This window comes from Papio anubis, chromosome 9 (genome assembly GCF_008728515.1).
Source record: "Papio anubis isolate 15944 chromosome 9, Panubis1.0, whole genome shotgun sequence".
Taxonomy (NCBI): Eukaryota; Metazoa; Chordata; class Mammalia; order Primates; family Cercopithecidae; genus Papio; species Papio anubis.
Window position 1 is genome coordinate 47536171 of NC_044984.1, and position 18625 is coordinate 47554795.

The 18625-nt window shown below is 49.9% G+C and overlaps 1 protein-coding gene across 2 annotated transcripts; it reads right to left on the reverse strand.

The window, feature by feature from the left end:
* Window positions 1-291: 291 nt before the first annotated feature.
* Window positions 292-18229, reverse strand: KRT3 (keratin 3). 2 transcript variants are annotated; one of them, XM_003906427.5, is made up of 9 exons: window positions 7694-10715; window positions 6404-6624; window positions 5431-5491; window positions 4980-5075; window positions 4500-4664; window positions 3955-4080; window positions 3470-3690; window positions 3096-3130; window positions 292-2617 (listed from the first exon to the last, which is right to left on the reverse strand). In XM_003906427.5, the coding sequence occupies exons 1-9, from the start codon at window positions 8447-8449 to the stop codon at window positions 2274-2276; spliced, it is 2025 nt and encodes a 674-aa protein (XP_003906476.3). In that variant the 5' UTR covers window positions 8450-10715; the 3' UTR covers window positions 292-2273. The 2 variants fall into 2 exon arrangements, with proteins under 2 accessions (XP_003906476.3, XP_017801389.1); XM_017945900.3 differs by lacking the exon at window positions 7694-10715 and adding an exon at window positions 17780-18229 and having other exon boundaries at window positions 1910-2617.
* Between the last annotated feature and the right edge of the window lie 396 nt (window positions 18230-18625).

Below are 18625 nucleotides of genomic sequence, written 5' to 3' on the forward strand. Positions count from 1 at the left end.
AGTTTCCATGGCTTTAAAATCCACCCTTAAGCTGATGATGTCCAGATGCGAGTGTCTAGCCCTGATGGGGCCCCCTTCTGAATCTACAGGCTCACATCTCACCTGGATGTCTCACGTGTCTATCTCATGAGCAGCTCTTGCTTGTCTAAAGCAGAGCTGAAGTTTCTCTCCACATCTATCCCGCCCTCCCACCCCTCCACTCAAGTCAGTAAATGGCACCAACCACCCAAGTGCTCATACTGGGAAACTGGGTATCCTGGTTGAATCTCCCCTTTCCCTTAACCTCCCCACCTCCATCCAGTCCATTAACCAGTCCTGGCATTCATCCAACTCAGCCCCTAGTTTCATTTCTTTATATACTTCCCACAATTTAAAATTATTTTGTTCATTTGGTTTGCTTACTTTTTTTTGTTGATTTCCTTACTAAAATGAGGGTGGGGTCAACATCTGATTTCTTGCTCACCAATTCATCTCCAGAATTTAGCCCAGTTCCAGACAGAAAACAAACACTTAATGAATACTTGTTGAATGAGTGAAGGAAGGAATTCAATGATAAAGACTTTGCCCAGGGTGAAGCAGCTGCCCCATGACTGGCACAGTCCCATAGGGCCAATCCCCTAAACTGAGTCGGGCACTGAGCCTCCCCACCTATGTCTCCTACTTCTTTCCACAGAAGGATACCAACCAGAAAAAGTACCTTCCTACCCAAACGTGAAGTAACAGCTCCTAAATCCCACCTCCTTCAAAAAGTGGAACCAGCTGGATTTCCACACTGAATCTCTTCAACTGTCAGTTGCAGGTTTTCTTTATCTATCTGCCATTCCTCATCTCTAAAATAAATTCAACCTTGTCCAAGGATGGAAATACTGCTTCCCTGGCCTAGCCTGACTTCACATTTCTATTCCACAGCCTGTGTGTTCTCTCTGGGTGCCTGGGCAGTGTGGCATGCCTGGAAGGCATCGTCAAAGACAGTGGGGGGAAGTGGAAGGAGCTCTAGGCTTGGGATGCAGGGCTTCATTCCCAGCTCAGGCATTCACGTGCTATAAGACCCTAGAGGAGTCACCCTTCCTCTCTGAGCCTCGGTCTTTTCATTTGGAAGCAAAGGCCTTGGACTCCTTGCTTCTGAGTCCTTTCCAGCAGTGACCTTTTGGACAGCACTCCCATGGCCAACTAACACATTCTCAGAACTTCTTGGTGCAGGGCAGAGGCCAGGATGACAAGAACTCTCATGGCTGGTGCACATACTTTCAGGCCCCAAGTGCATGCACAGTGCTTAGGGGCAAGAATGGGGGCCTCTGCAGGAAATGCTGGATTAAAGGAAGCTAACAGGTTTTCCTTGCTACTGAACTTCTTAGAAACTCTAATATGTGCTCCAAAAAGAAAAGATGTAATGGGCGTGGAATCTTTTATTGCAGAGTGTCTCAACGGAATGGTGTTCCTGGGTCAGACTTTGAATAGGCTGCTCTGGGGAAACCTCTCCATCCCTGGGCTTCCAGCAGCCCGCACTTTCCCGGAGCACTTTGATGGGGGAAAAGCTTTCACGATGTCAGCTGGAGTGAGAATCAACACCAAGGGAAGAAACCCTCTGTCCCCAAGGCCCTCTTAGTTCCCCCACATGAGAGAAGGCAGGGAGGAGATAGATGTCTGCATGGCCCAGCCTTCACCATCAAGGACGGTGAGGGTACACAGGGTACGCAGCATCCGGGAGCAGAACCTCTCCCTCCCCACAGTGCTCACAGAATAATGAATAACCGGATCCGCACAACGTATGAAGAAGACAAACTGCCTCTGTTTCAGAGGAAGAGTTCTCCAGCTGCTCTGTGGATCACAGAGCCCACATGGGAGAGGCAGAGGCAGGGAGGCCAGGGAGGTGACCAGGGAGCTCAGTGCCCTGAGGAGAAGGACATGGAGCGAATACTCAGAGGCCCGGAGTGAAACAGTGCACTTTATTGGCGAAAGACCGGAGGGGCGGAGGGGGCTGTGTGCTATATACATCAGAGCTGTAGTGAACATCCCACCCAGGGAAGGGACCCCGGGGCAGCAGAAGGTGGCGGCCTAGACCACACCTGTACAATCACAGGCACAGGCTGGAGCCAGAGAGGGGAGCCTGAAATTCTCGTGACTGGGCTTGGCCAGGGATCTGGAAGGAGGAGCAAGAGGCCACCAACCTTCCAGCGCAGAGCCACGTTCTTGGGAAGCTGGGGGTGTTGCCGATATGGGGGCGTGGGGAGCGGAGGGGAAGCGCGGGTGGCTGCGATACTGATGCGTACTCTTTATCTGGAGTAGCGCTGGGAGGACTGGGAGGACTGGGAGAACTTGATGCTGCCGCCCCGGTTGCTGGCAGAGCTGAAGCCCCCACCACTGACTCCATAGCGGGCGCCGGAGCTGGAGCCAAAGCCGCTGCCACCGCTGAAACCGCCGCTGCTGCCGCCACCAAATCCGCCGCCGATTCCACCGCCGATTCCACCGCCGATTCCGCCGCCGCCTCCCCGGCCAAAGCCACTGCTTGAGCCTCCGCCCGCGCCAAGGCCACCTCCTAAGCCACCGCCCACGCCTCCGCCGTAACCGCCTGCATAGCCACCTGCGGAGGCGGAAGTCGTGCTGCTGCTGACCACGGCTGTGGGGGAGAGGACAGGACAGCGATCAGCGCCGGCGCCCAGGCCGGCTGCTGTGTTATCATCAATGATCCACCAGGCCCGGGACTATCCAGAGCTGACCAAGGCAGCTTTGCACAGGATAGTCACAACGAGCCGTTCCATGGCCACTAGCTACTCACTCCCCTGCCATTAAGCCATTATGAATTAGCCAGTGGTTCCTCCCACAGTACAATCTTGATGACCCCCTGGGAGGGGATCTAGCCTCTGAATTTCTCCCCCCATCAAGGGGCCCCCTATGGATCTTCCACATTGGCCGTTGAAGCCTATCAAAAGTGCCCTGAACCCAGAACAATTACAAAAGCCAATCGCTTCCCTCTCCTCTCCCAGAAAACCCCTCCAACTTCCATAAAAATATGTTTAAATTAGTTGCTACTACCCTGAATTAGTGCAGATACTTCAGAATTAACTCTCATTTTCTTGGCTACTTTCGGTACTTACAGATGCTGACAGCGCTGGGACACTCTCCAGACATCCTGTTTGAGAAGACAAGAGAAAGTAGGCCCCGTCACAAAGCACACACCAACAAGTCCATGGACCAAGGGCATGAATAGCAACCAGAGCTGAACCGAGAAGCCTGGCACATCAGTAAACTTTCTCCACCCCTCTTTGGGCCGTAGCAAGGACAGCCTGTGGGCACCCGTTGCATAAGTGCTTTGGGTGCCTGGGAAGAAGTGGGCTGGTAGAGGCAAATGCTTCACTGCAAAGCCTCTCTTTACATAGCAGGGCTCCATCCCCAGTTACTTGGTCGCTTATCTGGCCCTTGACATATGACTTGAGACAGGGGGTATGGGAAGACGGGACTAGAGGCTCACCTGTACTCCTCACCCTCCAGCAGCTTGCGGTAGGTGGCAATCTCCACGTCCAGGGCCAGCTTGACATTCATCAGCTCCTGGTAGTCACGTAGCAGCCGCGCCAGGTCGTCCTTTGCCTGCTGTAGAGCAGCCTGCAGCTCTTGGAGCTTGGCATTGGCATCCTTGAGGGCCATCTCCCCACGCTGCTCAGCCTCCACAATGGCTGTCTGCAGGTTGGCATTCTGGGGCAAGGGAGGTAGGAGGGACAAGCTCAGTAAGAGGGCCCCAAGCCCTTCCTTACCTGCAATGGATTATCCCATCTTAAAGTCAGGGAACATTCCTCCTCCCCTAGTGCCTCCATCTTGTCTCCATTTGTGGAGATAGTGCCCTGTGGGTCAGCCAGCCTGAGATGACCTCCAGACATCTATTCCAAGGGAGGAGTCCTGAGATCCTAGTCCCCACCCCTCAGCAGTCATCCCAGGAGCCAGCATCCATGACCATCCCACCTGCTTCTTGATACTCTCGATCTCTGCCCGCAGCCTCTGGATCATTCTGTTGAGCTCTATGATCTCACTCTTGGTATTTCTTAAGTCATCCCCATGCCTGCCAGCTGTGGTCTGTAGCTCCCCCAACTAGAGAACAGAAGGGAAGATGGGATATTCCTGCAGCTTTGATTGAATTGTTTCTATACCTACGACATCACCCACCAAACCTTGAGAAGCTCAGTAAGCATTTGCTAAAATGACTGCATTGTGTTTCGGCAGGGACACCCCCAAGGCAGCAGGAAAGAGAACATCTGGGTTGTCGTGGTAGAAGATTTTCCTGCCCTGTAGTTCCTGAGCAAGCTGGAGTCAGTCCCACATAGCAGGCAACCAGCTCCCCCAGGGGCAAGACTTTCTGCAACTGAACCACCATTAGAAGGATGTCTTCAGAGGGTAAAACCAAAAGTCATTCACCCAGTGACCACTGGGATCTCACCACCCAGCTGTCCAATAGGCCACAGCCTCTCTGAAACCTCCAGTGGATCCTCTAAGAGGTGCCTAGCACCCACCTTAGTCTGGTACAGGGCCTCAGCTTCGGCCTTGCTTCTCTGAGCGATATCCTCATACTGTGCACGAACTTCAGCGATGATGCTGTCCAGGTCCAGGGAGCGATTATTGTCCATGGACAGCACCACAGATGTGTCACTGATGTGGCTCTGCATCTGAGACAGCTCCTGTCAACACAGAGGGAGGTTGTTCACTTTTGGGGTCTCTATAACAAGCACACAGGGCCCTGAGAGACTCCTGATCAACAGTCTCATTCACTGATTCCTTGCTCCACATGTGTACCGGCCACACTCTGTCCCCAGCCCCCCAGCCACTCAGAGAACCCCATGTCTGCAGCCTATCCTGTGGAATCCCTTCCAAGGGTCCTCTTCTCCAGGCTCATCCCAGATGTCTTCTGGGGCCTAGATACCAAAATACACCAGCCTCAAATCTGGAAACATCTCACTCTCCCTCTGTCCCTTCTTAGTAGGTAACATCCTCACAGCATCGTAGAGGGTCCTCAGGAAGTTGATCTCATCTATCAGGGCGTCCACTTTGGCCTGAAGCTCCACCTTGTTCATATAGGCACCGTCCACATCCTGAGAAAAGAAGAGCATAAAGGCTCTGTTCCCCAAGGAACAAACAACAAACCACAACTGCAGCAAGAAACAGCAGAGGGGACTGGTGAAGTGATGGTCCTTGTCCAAAACCAGTCTCCATTTGAACGGGCAATTTGTATCTCATTAGGATGGTCTAAGTTCAATCCTACTTAAAAACTAGAGACTGATTAACTGACTCTTTTAGGGATCTTCCAGACTAAGGTGCACCTGACTTCTGTTTATTGCTCCAAAGGCCTGAACTTGGCAGCTCTGTGGCAGTGGAGTGAGGAGATTCCCCCAACCCAGCCAGAAACCTGCAACTACAAGCCTCAGAAACCTCACACACAGCCCTTACCTTCTTCAGAGTCACAAATTCATTCTCAGCAGCTGTACGTTTATTGATTTCATCCTCATATCTGTGTGAGAAAAAAAGAAACAGCTGAGTTTGGTTTTGAGGTCATCGTAAACACCATTGTTCCCTGGAACTCTGAAAGTTCATCTCTTCCGTCCCTCCATCCCTATCTCGCCCCTGTCAGATGAGCACATCCTCTTTACTATCTCCCTGTTAGTTAGGGAGACCAACCATGTCAATTTGCCCAGGCAAACTGTCTGGCTTTAGCACTAAAAGTTCTGCATCCCAGGAAACCCCTCAGTCCCAGGCAAACCTCTGGATAGTTGATCACCATACCACGAGTAGTCCCAGAATCTTTCGGATGCCAGAACCAGGATCTTCCCCAACCTGGCTCATGAGAAAATGCTTCCCCCACTCTAAACTCATCCGGTTTTTTTTGTTTGTTTGTTTTTGGTTTTGTTTTGTTTTGTTTTGTTTTTAGACATAATCTCGCTCTGTCGCCCAGGCTGGAGTGCAGTGGCGCAATCTTGGCTCACTGCAACTTCCATCTCCAGGGTTCAAGCAATTCTGTTGCCTCAGCCACCCGAGTATCTGGGAGTACAGGTGTGTGCCACCACACCCAGCTAATTTTTGTATTTTTAGTACAGATGAGATTTCACCATGTTGGCCAAGCTGCTCTCAAACCCCTAATCTCAAATGATTTGCCCACCTCGGCCTCCCAGAGTGCTGGGATTACAGGCATGAGCCACCATGCCCAGCCTAAACTCATCCCTCTTGCCAATTTTATTTGCAAAGCACTATGCTTGGAGAAGGAAGGTGAGGGGAAACTGAATGAACCAAGTTGTCCTTCGTGAAGGTAAGGAGAGGGAAACGGGCCAGGTGACACCACTGCCTAGAAGTCAGGAGGCATGTAGAAGGGGCCAAGACTCTGAGACAGGGTGGGCCATGGCATCTTCCCACTCCTCCCGTCACTCACTTTTTCTTGAAGTCCTCCACCAGGTCCTGCATGTTCCTCATCTCAGAGTCCAGGCGCCCTCTCTCCCCGAGGATGTTGTCCAGGTAGCTCCGCAGGTAGTTGATGTGATTCTCAAAAAGAGGCTCAAGATTGTTGGTGCCTGAGATGGAACTTGTGCTCTGCTGCTGGAGCAGGTTCCACTTGGTCTCCAGGACCTTGTTCTGTTGCTCCAGGAACCGCACCTGCAATGGTTGCAGGAAGCAACATCAGGTAACACTTGTAGCAGAGGAGCAGAGGGGCCTTCACTCAGGTAGGACCAGGTGTCTATCTCCTGGGCCCCCAGCACAAAGGCCTAGAAAGTATGCAAAGATAGGTTCCTACTGTAGTCAGAGAGATTATGGTCAGATGGGTGATCAGTCAGGACACTACACTTGCAATGTGGTTCGGAAAGTCACAAAGGAAGGGGAAACCAGAAGTGACTCCTACCGGAAAGCAATAGAATTGTAAGGTTGACCCCTTGGTGTTCCTAAGGACTTCATGACCCTATCTCAACTTTCAAAACTACAGTACACTCTGCAAAAATGCACATAAACCTCAGTAGCACCATTTCCACCCATGACTCTACTGACATGTTAGCTTTTCAAAAACAGTGAAGTGATGCTGGGAAGCAACGCTGGCTGGCATGCCGTAGTTACCGTGACAACACCTCTCTTGACCCTGGAGGGACAGCAGCCCCATGAGAGCTGTCCTGGTCTGGAGAAGCTCACCGAGCACTCTTGTCTTCCTGACTAGGCTGAGTAGGAGTGCACAGTCACCCATTTCTCTGCACTCCCTTGGGACTAAGATTCTTATGCTCCTAATCCCTCATCCAGGTGATCAGCCTCCTCTGCCTGGCACAGCAACATGTAGGGGAAAGGGCTTCCTGGAAAGCTCAGAGGACAGCTTATATTTGAAAAGCCTCCCATTCTCAGTGGACCCTTCCCTGATGGTGGCTGTGGCCCTTGCCTTGGGTTGCCTGCCCTGCCAGCCTGGGCCTCAGTAAGGCAATGACTGGAAGTTTCAGCAGAGGTTCCGACAAACAGGATATGCGATTCTCAGGTCCAAATAGGGGACTGTTTTCTTTCTACACTTCCCCTCACTTGACCATGTGGACAAACTCCTCAACCCTGAATATCTTCCCAGACCCTAGAGTTCCACCTAACTCCTCACCCTCCAGTCTGGCCCATCCAAGACACATTTAAACACTGTGTCCCAAAGATCAAATTCAAAGTCTCCAGCCCAGGAAGGGATGGCCAGTCAGAGCTTCATCACCTTGTCAATGAAGGAGGCAAACTTGTTGTTGAGGGTCTTGATCTGCTCCCGCTCCTGGGCCTTTACTTGTCCAATCTGGGGGTCGATCTCCACATTGAGGGGCTGCAGGAGACTCTGGTTGATAGTCACTTCCTGAATTCCCCCAGGAAAGCCCCCAGGGCCAAAGCCACCAGGACTGCCAAAGCTGCCGGGCCCACCAAAGCCACCAGGACCACCAAAGCCACCAGGACCACCAAAGCCACTAGCCCCTCCAAAGCCACCAGCCCCTCCAAAGCCACCAGCTCCACCAAAGCCACCTCCCATTCCTCTGACACTACCAAAGCCACCACCAAATCCACCTCCATAGCCGCCCCCAAAGCCACCTCCATAGCCACCTGCAAAGCCACAGCTGCTACGGCCTCCCCCAAAGCCTCCAGCCCGGGAGCCACCAGCTGCCACGCTGATGGAGATGCTCTTGTTGCCACCCAGGTTGTAGAGGCTGCGACTGCCAAAGCCACCTGCTCCGCTCCGGAAGCCATAGGCTCCTCCACCAGCTACCCCAGAGCGGGTCACACAGCTCATCCTGCTGCTGCCGGAGACCACGGCAGAGCGGCCGGAGAAACCCTGGCTCCCGCCACCAGATGTCTTGCTGGCTTGTCTGCTCATGGTGAAGAGTTTGGTGAAGAGAAGAGTGCAAGTTAAGCAGGGAACACTGACAGTCAGAGGAAGAGGGACGGGAACTGAAGACCTGTGCAAAATAAATCCTTTTATATACATTTGAGGAGGTCGTTGGGCTCAAACGAAGGAGAGATAATTAATCCCAAATATTCATGGGTTGGGTTTGCCTCCAAGGCAATAAGTTTATTCCAGGCTACCAAACACACCTTGAAAATAATCTGAAATGGTAAAAGTGCTAAGGTGGCAGGCTTACCTGGCGAGGGGGTGGTGCCTGGCATTGCCCCATGCTTGGGCATGGCCTCCTCCTAGCTTTGTCTGACGGGAGCCAGGAGGCACACTCACCTGCATCAGGTGCTCAGCAGCCGTCCCTCTGCCTGTTAGCTGCCCCTGGGCCCCGCAGAGCTGTGCCCAGCTCTGGAAAGGATAGAGTGGAGACCTGAGGAGGTTCTGCTTCTCTGAGCAGAAGAGACAGTGGAGCCCACTCACAGCTCTGGCAAAGTGTCTTAATGGAAGGATTGATGCAGATCTCTCCACGATTATTGAGTGCACAGTATGTGCCCGGCTCTGTGCTGGGTTTTGGGATGAAGCGCTGACCTCTCCTCCTCCCTTCCTGGAAACAAAGCCCAGAACTATCACAAATATGCCTCCTGGGTTCTCCCTATACCCCAAGCTTTAGTTCAGGAGGTAGTGGTGTTTTGGTTTATGACTATCTTCAGAGAAAAAGTCAAGTTAACACCTGTCCATGTTGACCAGACACTGGCAAAATCCAACATGCCTAATATTTTTTTCTCTTTAAAACTTCCCAAAGAAATTGTACACTATTACACATCTCGGGGTTTCTCTATGGCTTCCTTTCTTGCTCCCCACATTTTGGCATTTCTCTGGTTTTAGCTTAAGGCCTAGGGAACGAGAAACTCAAACATCAAGTCAACAACAAATTCAGCAAATATTTACAGACTGCCAAATGTGTGCCAGGCCCTGTGCAAAACCCTAGAGACCCAGTCATGGACAAGACACACAGGGCCCCTGTGGGACCATTTTCTGGTTGAGAGATGTGCTCCTGAGAGTCGCCCACGCCCCTCTAAACCCCAAAAAGCCAGATCTGGCAGAGCTGGCAGCACTATGGAACATGTCTGACTCCAAAAGCCTGAAACTCTGCCTGTCTGGGATTGTCCAGAGGCTTATGACTGGGCTTGGTTTGTCCAAGAGAAAAGCCATCCTGCTCACTCTGGAGCTGGCCAAGTTAGCTGCTTATCTCTCCAGGACAGGCCTTTTTTTCTTCTGTCTGCTGCACATTGGGCCCTTCTAAGGGTGTGGTCTGTATGGCCCTGGCAGGAGCTTCCTTAGAATTGGGGAAAAGGACAGACTTCAACACCCACTGGTTAGGGCTGGGAGTGGCCCAAGTGCAAAGGAAATGAAATTTTCTTCAGTGGCCTGGTTCTTCCATTTTATCTGTATCTCTCCCATGTGTTACCTGCCAGGCTGTGCAACATCCTAGCTCCACCCCAGAATAAAACCATAAGCTCTCCAGGAGTTTCCAGTCTTGTTAATACACTGGGTCCCTTGGACCAAAGCACAGTGCTTTGCCAATAGTAAGTGCCATAAAGTTTGGTTTGTTGAAAAAATGAATTAGTCCATCAATTTATTATTAATGAATTAATGGTTAAGCCCTTTTACTGGATTACAACCAGGTAAAACTGGTTGAAAGCTAGTTCAACTCCCATTGCATGAGGTAGCACAAGCTAATTGAGATTATTTCAATGTGAGGAATCCAGACTTCTCAAATTTGGTGTTCAGATTTAGAAAAATGTACATGCAAAATGAATCTCACCTCCTCAGGGGGAAAAAAAAAGTAGAATCACAGAATCAAGAACCAATCAATCAAGAATCAACCAATTACAGAATCAAGTTGAAGTTGACTGGACGTTCCAGGTCACACAATCTGTCCCGTTCATTGCTGGGATCCCCTCTCCAGCACCTCTGACTTATATCCCTGATTTTCTGTAAGTTCTGCCCATGGACTGTGAAGTTAGCCCTGGCCCAGAGGGTGGCCACACAGGCTCCTCTCCTCTTTGCTCCCTCAGAGGCAATGAACCAATCCCGGGGCTAGACCAGATCCTCCCCATAAGTAAGTACGACCAAGGCTGTTTAAATTCTATGCATTTCAGCATCACTAACCATAAAAGATAATCAATCATCTCTGACCCTCTAGATCTCACAGGAACATAGCTAGATGCATGAAATATCTGCCAGTGTTTCAAGAAACATATCACGAGGCCAAGTGTGGTGGCTCACGCCTGTAACCCCAGCACTTGGCAAGGCTGAGGTGGGCAGATTGCTTGAGCCCGGGAGTTTCAGACCAGCCTTGGAAACATGGCAAAACACCATCTCTACAAAAAAATACAAAGATTAGCCGGGTGTGGTGTCATGTGCGTGTAGACCCAGGTGCTCGAGAGGCTGAGGCTGGAGGATCACTTGAGCCTGGGAGGTCAAGGCTGCAGTGAGCTATGATTGCACCATGGCACTCCAGCCTGGACAACAGAACAAGACCATTCTCAACAAAAAAAAAAGGAAACATATTACAAAAATGAGGCCATATTTTTTCTTATAATATCTAAGAGAGCAGGATGGAGGACTTGCCTTTATGCCAGACAGAAATGAGGCTGCTGCTTGGTCAGGTGTGGGGCCTCGGTTCCAGGGCAATGAGTCTCTAGGAATTCTTAAACCCATAGTGATTCAGGGTACTTAGTGCCCCCAGTGAGGGAGATCTCAGCCATTGCCAGAACCCACTGATTCTGAATCATGCTTGTCATTCCTTTAGAAGGAATTATCTTGGAGAAGCAACATCACAATCACTGCTGTCATCAGCTAGTCCTGGGTCTGGGACCTCCCCAACAGATGGTGGAAGGAAAGGGAAGAAGGGCATAATCTATACTTACTCTTGGAGTCGGGATAACAGAGAAGACATGGTTTGGCCTTTGAGAGGACAGGGAGCAAAACAAAGATTGGGGAGTACATTCCCAGGACTAGAATGTCAATTCTGATCAGAGTTGTAAGTGAAGGAAGTGGTGGAAGGGGAGGAGATGATCAGTGAGTTGAAATTCTTATTGGTTGGGCCCAGCCCTCTAAACTTGGAGGGCCTAATAAACACTTTGAGAAAATAGAGTTGGTTTACAGTCACCTCCAGCACCTGAATTATCTGAAGTTTATTAACTAAGCTCCTTAAGTGCTTTCTCCCTGGAGAGAAGAGTGAGTCACTGGATTGCAATGTGTGAAATCAGAGACTCATAGGGTGCTATGGCCAGGGGACTCTCTAGTCCACTCCTCTACCTCAAGGCAGAATCCGCCTGGCCACTCCTACTCTTCAAGATCCCCGTGGAAGGCAATTCATCAAATCTCCTAACTTGCCCAGGCCAGCAAGACCCCACCCTGACCCAAGGAAGGCCTTCATGGATCTAGCTTTCAGGCCTTCCACTCCATTCCATGGGAACCCAACTCCTCTTATAGGATCAGTGAAATTTTGGTCAGCGGGAGCCCCAGTCACCTGTCCGTCATGGCATGACACCCATACCTCTCTGGGTGTGAAGGCCCCTTTTAACACACACAAAATTACATTGACCTTCACACATGTCAGAACTCATACTTCCAGTATCCTTTAAGAACATACATTTTTTACTATGAATTTAGCAAACACTTTTAAATAAAATTGCAGTTCATAATCATATACATTTGAAAGTGGTAATACATATACATAAAAAGACACACTATTCACTCAATCAAGAGACACTTGCATCCATGTGCATTCTCAGAACCCTTGCAGTCCTGACACAACAGCAACCCTAACTGGGGCCTCTCAGCCTCAGGTCTCAAGCTCCTGCCCCCTCCACCGCTGGACACCTGCCCCCAGCTGAGATTCCCTGCTGAGCGCTGTTACCACCTGTCTTCCCTGCCTTTGTGTCCATCAGCCTGTGGCCTTGGCAGGCCTTCAGCAGATGGCAACTGAGTTCAGATGAATTTGCTCTTTCCTGGCCTTCCAGAGTAAAACACACAAACTCCCCTGGCTTCTGTATCACAACCCTTCCAATATTAGAAAATACTGTGGAGTTCACAGACACCAACCTCCCAGTTTGATAGACCCAGTTGTTTCTCCCAGTCCTCAGTACACATGGTTTCCAGGACTATTCTCTGCACCCACTTTAATATGTAATGGATCTCTTAAAACTACAGTGCTAAGATAGGGTACTCAAAGGTGGCTTCATGTGCACCGGAACTAATAGGAAGCCCCTTCCTGTCTGTGATGGGGACACCGTGCTTCTTTCAATGCAAGCTAAGATTCTATTCCCTTCTTTAGCTCTTGACTTCCATCAGTCCTGCCTGAGGAGGAGAATGGTAAGGCATGGGTTTGTTGGTGGTGGTGCAGAGGGGGGTTGGTTTGCTTTTGTGTTTGTTTTTGTTTTGAGAGAGAGAGAGGGAGCGTCTCACTCTGTTGCCCAGGCTGGAGTGCGGTGGCGCAATCTCAGCTCGCTGCAACTTCAACCTCCCAGACTCAAGCCATCCTCCCACCGCAGCCTCCCAAGTAGCTGGGACACAGGCATGCACCACCATGCCCAGCTTTTTTGTTGTTTTTTTTTTTTTTTTTTTTTGCAGAGACAGGGTCTCTCGATCTAACCCAGGTTGGTCTTGAACTCCTAGGCTCAAGCAATCCGCCCACTTCAGCCTCCCAAAGTGCTGAGATTATAGACATGGGCCACTATGCCGGCCAGCTTCCTAGTTTTAAATAACTCACTTCCTTGTCCTGCTGTAAGAATAAACTGAAGGGACAGCATTCACAAAGCACTTACAGAGAAAATAAACATAACAGTAAAAATGAAAAAAAAAAAAAAAAAAAAAAAAGGTTTGCCCTGAATAAGCCTCTATTTACATAAGATTCCTCTGCATGGATAAGAGCTGTCCATTTATATTTGTGCTGAATCATGTCTGGCTGGCGTGCCTGCTCAAACCAGATGCTTGTGCACGGCAGAAATCACAACCTTGTCCTCGCTGGAAAATTCCCAAGAGATCTTAGGAAGTTATTAAACAGTTGTCGTAAAACAAAAGATAGGCAGGGTGCGGTGGCTGAGGCCTGTAATCCCAGCACTTTGGGAGGTCAAGGGGGGGCGGATCACGAGGTCAGGAGATTGAGACCATTCTGGTTAACATGATGAAACCCCGTCTCTATTAAAAATACAAAAAATTAGCCAGTCGTGGTGGTGGGCGCCTGTAGTCCCAGCTACTCCAGAGGCTAAGGCAGGAGAATGACTGAACCAGGGAGGCAGAGATGGCAGTGAGCCAAGATCGCGCCACTACACTCCAGCGTGGGCAACAGTGAGAGACTCCGTCTCAAAAAAAAAAAAAAAAAAAAAAAGTTAAAAGAGGAGGTGAAAACAACCATTAAGTGGTCATTTAACCTGGGAAAGAGGCATTTAAGAGGAAAAATACATTTATTTCTCAATGCAATGATTTGAAAAGCATGGATCTCTCTCCACTGAGGAATTTGAGGGGATCCAGTTGGACATAAAGCAAAGGGTACAATCATAGTGGAAATAAGGGGACCAGGAGACACTGCAAGTAACACAAGGGGATTTTTAAAATAGCAATTTATAGCCCCTAGCACATGAAAAGTGCTCAATAAATATCAAAGGAATGGATGCCAGCATGCGGGGTGAGATACCATTCTGCCAAGAGACAAAGGAATGACAGCAAACGTCTTTGTTCCTGGAAACATACCCTCATAGGAAACAAGAGTGGGAAAGGAGGCAGAGCCATGGCAAGGCTTAGCTTTACAGCTGCATGGCAGGGGAGGGAGGGGCAGAGTGGTGGTTCCTAGACTGCAATTCAAAGCACATCATGGGCCTCCAGGCCACACCCTGAGAGCAGGTGGCCCAGAGCTACCTCCTCATCTGTTTCTGAGCTTAATCTCTCAGACACGCCTTGTTCTGAGCTTGTCTAGTCTTGGAACATAAAGCCCAAACCCCAAACAAATTAGGCAATGGGCCAACCCATGTCCTCCACATCCTGGCCTCAACCTTTCTCTCTAGCGTCCTCTCCCACCACTCCCTGCCCTGCCTGGAGTGATGCTAAGCGGCTCTTGGTTTGGTACTGCACTGAGCCACACTTCCCTGTCTTTACTCTGAAATTCTTGCTGCCTAGAGCACCCTCCTCCCCTGCACCCCTCTCACAAGCTCCAGGTCCACACCCCTTTTACGTGGCTGGCTTCACAGGTGTTACCTCCTCCAGGGAGTCTTCCTTGAATCCCTGGCAAAAGCAAATGCTTCTCCCTTATGCTTCCAGAGCCTCAGTGTTTGCATACACCATTGCTTTCAACATTTTCCTGAAAGTGTGGAAAATGTGTATTTAATGTGTCTACACTCCCCACACTCATGCACCATTTTCACATTACACTATGCCATTCTCAAGGGTGAGGACCATACTGCAATAAGCTTTATATCCTCATGGCCCTACACAGAGTCTGACACAATGTAGGTGCTCAACAATGCTTGTCGAGCTGAAGCAACTGCCCCTGCCATGCTCTTGGGTGGTGGATTCACAAGAGAAGGGGCTCCCAGCCTGATGGGAGAAATGCTGCAGCTTCACAGGACGCTGCACAGAAAATGGAGTGTGACCAAAATCCAGTATGAGGAGGCCTAAGGGACACAGAACAGCAGGATATTCCAAAGGGGTGGAGCCACTCCTAGAAGACTTCTAGAAGAAAGGACTGCTCTTAGGTATCAGAATCCTGCCCTCTGTAAGGAGAACACCTGCCCCCGTCTCTAGCATCTAGGACCAGCTTCTTCATCAAGACCCCACTTCAATACCGCCTCCTGCATGAAGCCTCCTGTGAGTGCCAACCCTTCGCTCTAGACTATAAGTAATTTTACTCTCCTCTGGACTGTCATGTCCTTCATTTGTAACTTCCAAAGTCATTTATCTGTCTATCCAGTTACCAAGTTCTTTATGTGCATGTTTTTATCTATACATTATCATCTGTATTGAAAGCTCCTTGAAAAGAGAGTATAATTATTCTTTCCATAATGGGTCCCCATTGCCTGCACAAACTAGGCACTCAGTAAACATTATTCAATTAACATTTGTTAAACAGCTACTATATGGCAAGCACAGTGGCCCTGGAATGTCAAGATTAATAAAGTCATGGTTCCTGCCCATAAATAATTTATAGACTAGTGGTTTGTTGAGTAAATGAGTGAATGGGTGGGTGGATGGATAGATGGATGAATAGATGGATCATGGATGGATGGATGGATGGATGGATGGATGGATGGATGAGTAGATGGGTGAATGGGTGGATGGCAAATGACAATCAAAACACTTTCTCCAGAAAGTGTCTTCCCAGCTTATCTGGCTTCTCGTCCACTTTCTCGAATTTTTGAGGATCAAATCCACAACAATCAAGTAAAAAAAAATGCAGATGCAGAACAGTCCTACCTTGACCCAAAGCCAAGCCAGAAAACCACGAGCAGCAATGAGCCTGAGTCTGGGGCTTCCACCGCCAAGACCGTTCGTGGCCACAACTCTACACTCCCGGCCCTCTCAGTGGAATAACGAGATGACTGTTCAGACTCTACCATCAACACGGAAAAAAAATGGAACGGTGCTAAAATGGCGTTTTTCTCTTCAGCCTGCTCCCTCCCTTTGTCCCTCGTTGGCCCACTGTTACTGTGTCCTGAGGGCCCACAAAGGGGGCCCACCTCCCTCAATTATTTCCCCACATAGCTGTCTCACTAAACCCTGAACATCCACCCAAGACATGGGAGCAGTCATGCCTTATTCTGAGGTCCTCTGGTCTTAGAACCCAAAGCCTGGGCCCCATCAGTAAGTTAAACCAAAACCCCATGGTAGGACATTAAATAAGCCCCTCTTTGCTGTACCCTTCTGGTTTTACTAGCAATGAGGTAGGGAGACTTCAGAAGCATTAGTGAGAACTTTCTGGAACTGAGAGGGCTGAACCCAGAGCAGAGGGTCTTGGTGAGGTGGGAGGGATCTAGGCAAACATAACAGTTGCTTAGGAGCCGACAGGTGCCTGAGCCAAAGTGATGGTGGGACTGCAGTCAGGGCTGGGAGCCGAGAGCTTGGGGAATGGAGTCAGGGCAGATGAGCCAAATAAACCAAGTTAGAGATTTGCCAACCTGCAGTTGGGCCCTTCAGATGTGAAAAGTGATTTCTGTATACTTAGAGGTGAAGCATTTAAAAGAAAAGGGAGAGCATGGGGCCTCCAACAGGGCAGATAATGCAAACCATGTCTCCCTGTTTCCTGAGCACTAGGAGCTGGCCAGAATCCAATTCAAAAGATCAGAGAGAAGGGTGGTGCCTATTATCTCAGCAGTATATTTACCCCAAATATCCCCTCTGACTAGCCAACCAGCTTCAAACATATGAATCAAGGCCAGGATGCACTCTCCTGGACTGTTCTAGAAACAGAGATCAATGTGAAGATTTTTCATCTTTTATGTAAAATAGAAGACTTTTTTTTGAGACAGAGTCTTGCTCTATCGCCAGGCGGGAGTGCAGTGGCGTGATCTCAGCTCACTGAAACCTCTGCCTCCTGAGTTCAAGCGATTCTCTTGCCTCAGCCTCCCTAGTAGCTGGGATTACAGGCTCCTGCCACCACGCCAGGCTAATTTTTGTATTTTTTGTAGAGACGGGGTTTCACCATGTTGGCCAGGATGGTCTCGATCTGTTGACCTTGTGATCCGCCCACCTTAGCCTCCCAAAGTGCTGGGATTACAGGTGTGAGCCACTGCACCCAACCTAAGAGACTTTTTATATAAATAAGAAACACTGACACGCTTACATAGCCATGTGCTTACGAATACAAATACGTTTATTCTAAGATGCACATACACACATATAATCTATGGCCTGACCTTGCAGTGTAAATCACTGAGTTCAACCAAAGAGACACTGAGAGGCACGGAGGGCCGCTCAGGCTGGCTGCTCCCACACTCAGGGGGCATGGGAAATGCTTTAACCTGCCCCTTGCCTCTCCGTGAGGCCCATCACAACCTGCAGCCTCCTGGTGGGCGAACCTGAGAAGCTCCACCCCTACTTCCAACACTTAACTCCTCCTCCCCACTCCCAGAAACTAAAAAAAAAAAAAAAAAAAAAAGAGCCCATCAGCATTTTGCCAGGGGAGGAGTGCAGCCCTTAGAAGAAGTCAAAGCCGCCAAATGCGGCCGGCTGTAGAGACTTCCTGGTCTGACACATGGGGCTCAATGAGCCCTAAGACAATGGGGACTTTAGGGCCAGGCTGGTGAAGGACAGAGCCCAGGTTCCTCCTGGCAAAGTCCCCTGCCCAGAGAGCACAAGCCCCTGAGATTAATGCTTTGCTGCTCTGTCCCCGCTTTCCCAAAGGCAGAACAACCCTGAGCCTACCTTGGATCTGCATGAGGGTCCCATGGGCAGGGACTGGTCTTGGGAAAACCATGTGCCTTTCTGCCTGCACACCATGAGGCCCCATGGACACAGGGCTGGAGGAACTGGAGCCTGAATGAACTCTGCGGCAGTCAAGGGTGGGAGGTGCAGTTGGGTGGCCAAGGCAGAGAGTGCATTCTGCATCTGCAGCCAACTGATTCGGGTCAGACTGCAGAGCAGGAGCTGGGAAATCTTTGGAAAAGGGGAGACTTTGCTTTTTTTCTATACTCAGACCAATTCCAAGCACCTTGGACCAATTCCAGTATAGAAAAAGGGTGTCCTCAAAGGCTCTACCCAGACCCCCACCTCTGACTATCCTCTCCTCACTTCTGTAATTAGACAGCTCCCTCCACTGCTGCTCCAGAAGCCCTGCTCCACCTCCAACATTCTTTGCCACTCAGGGAGAGCACCACAGACATAACCCCAGGCACCCCTGTGGAGCTGGGGAAGTGAGCAGCTCATGAAAACTCTAGGAGAATGACGCACATGCATGTCTCCTTCCAACAACCGTGACCTTGTTGATTCTTGGAACAGGTTCCTGAAAGCCTTGTTGGGCCAGTGAGATTTAGCCCCATGCATGAAATTTCATGAAAATAGGGAGGCCTTGCTAGACACAGAGTATAAGCACTCTCATAAGCTCCATAACTTCTTGCTCTATATTCAACAGAGACCCCTGGCCTGCTTCTCTCACACCTGTCAAATGCCCCCCACCTGCAGACTTAAACCCCTTCCCTCCAGGTTTATTCCAGGATCAGCATTGAAACGGTGCTGCCCCAGGGTGCCCTACAATAGCTAATGTGTGTGTAA

Bases quoted from the DNA above. Each gene is read 5' to 3' on its own strand.
- KRT3 (XM_003906427.5), bottom strand. From the start codon at position 8,449: ATGTATATAAAAGGATTTATTTTGCACAGGTCTTCAGTTCCCGTCCCT. The intron at 5,492-6,403 runs GTGAGTGACGGG...TTTCTCACACAG, and splicing joins GTGGAGGACTTCAAGAAAAA to ATATGAGGATGAAATCAATA. The intron at 4,081-4,499 runs GTGGGTGCTAGG...TCTGTTCTCTAG, and splicing joins AGGCCCTGTACCAGACTAAG to TTGGGGGAGCTACAGACCAC.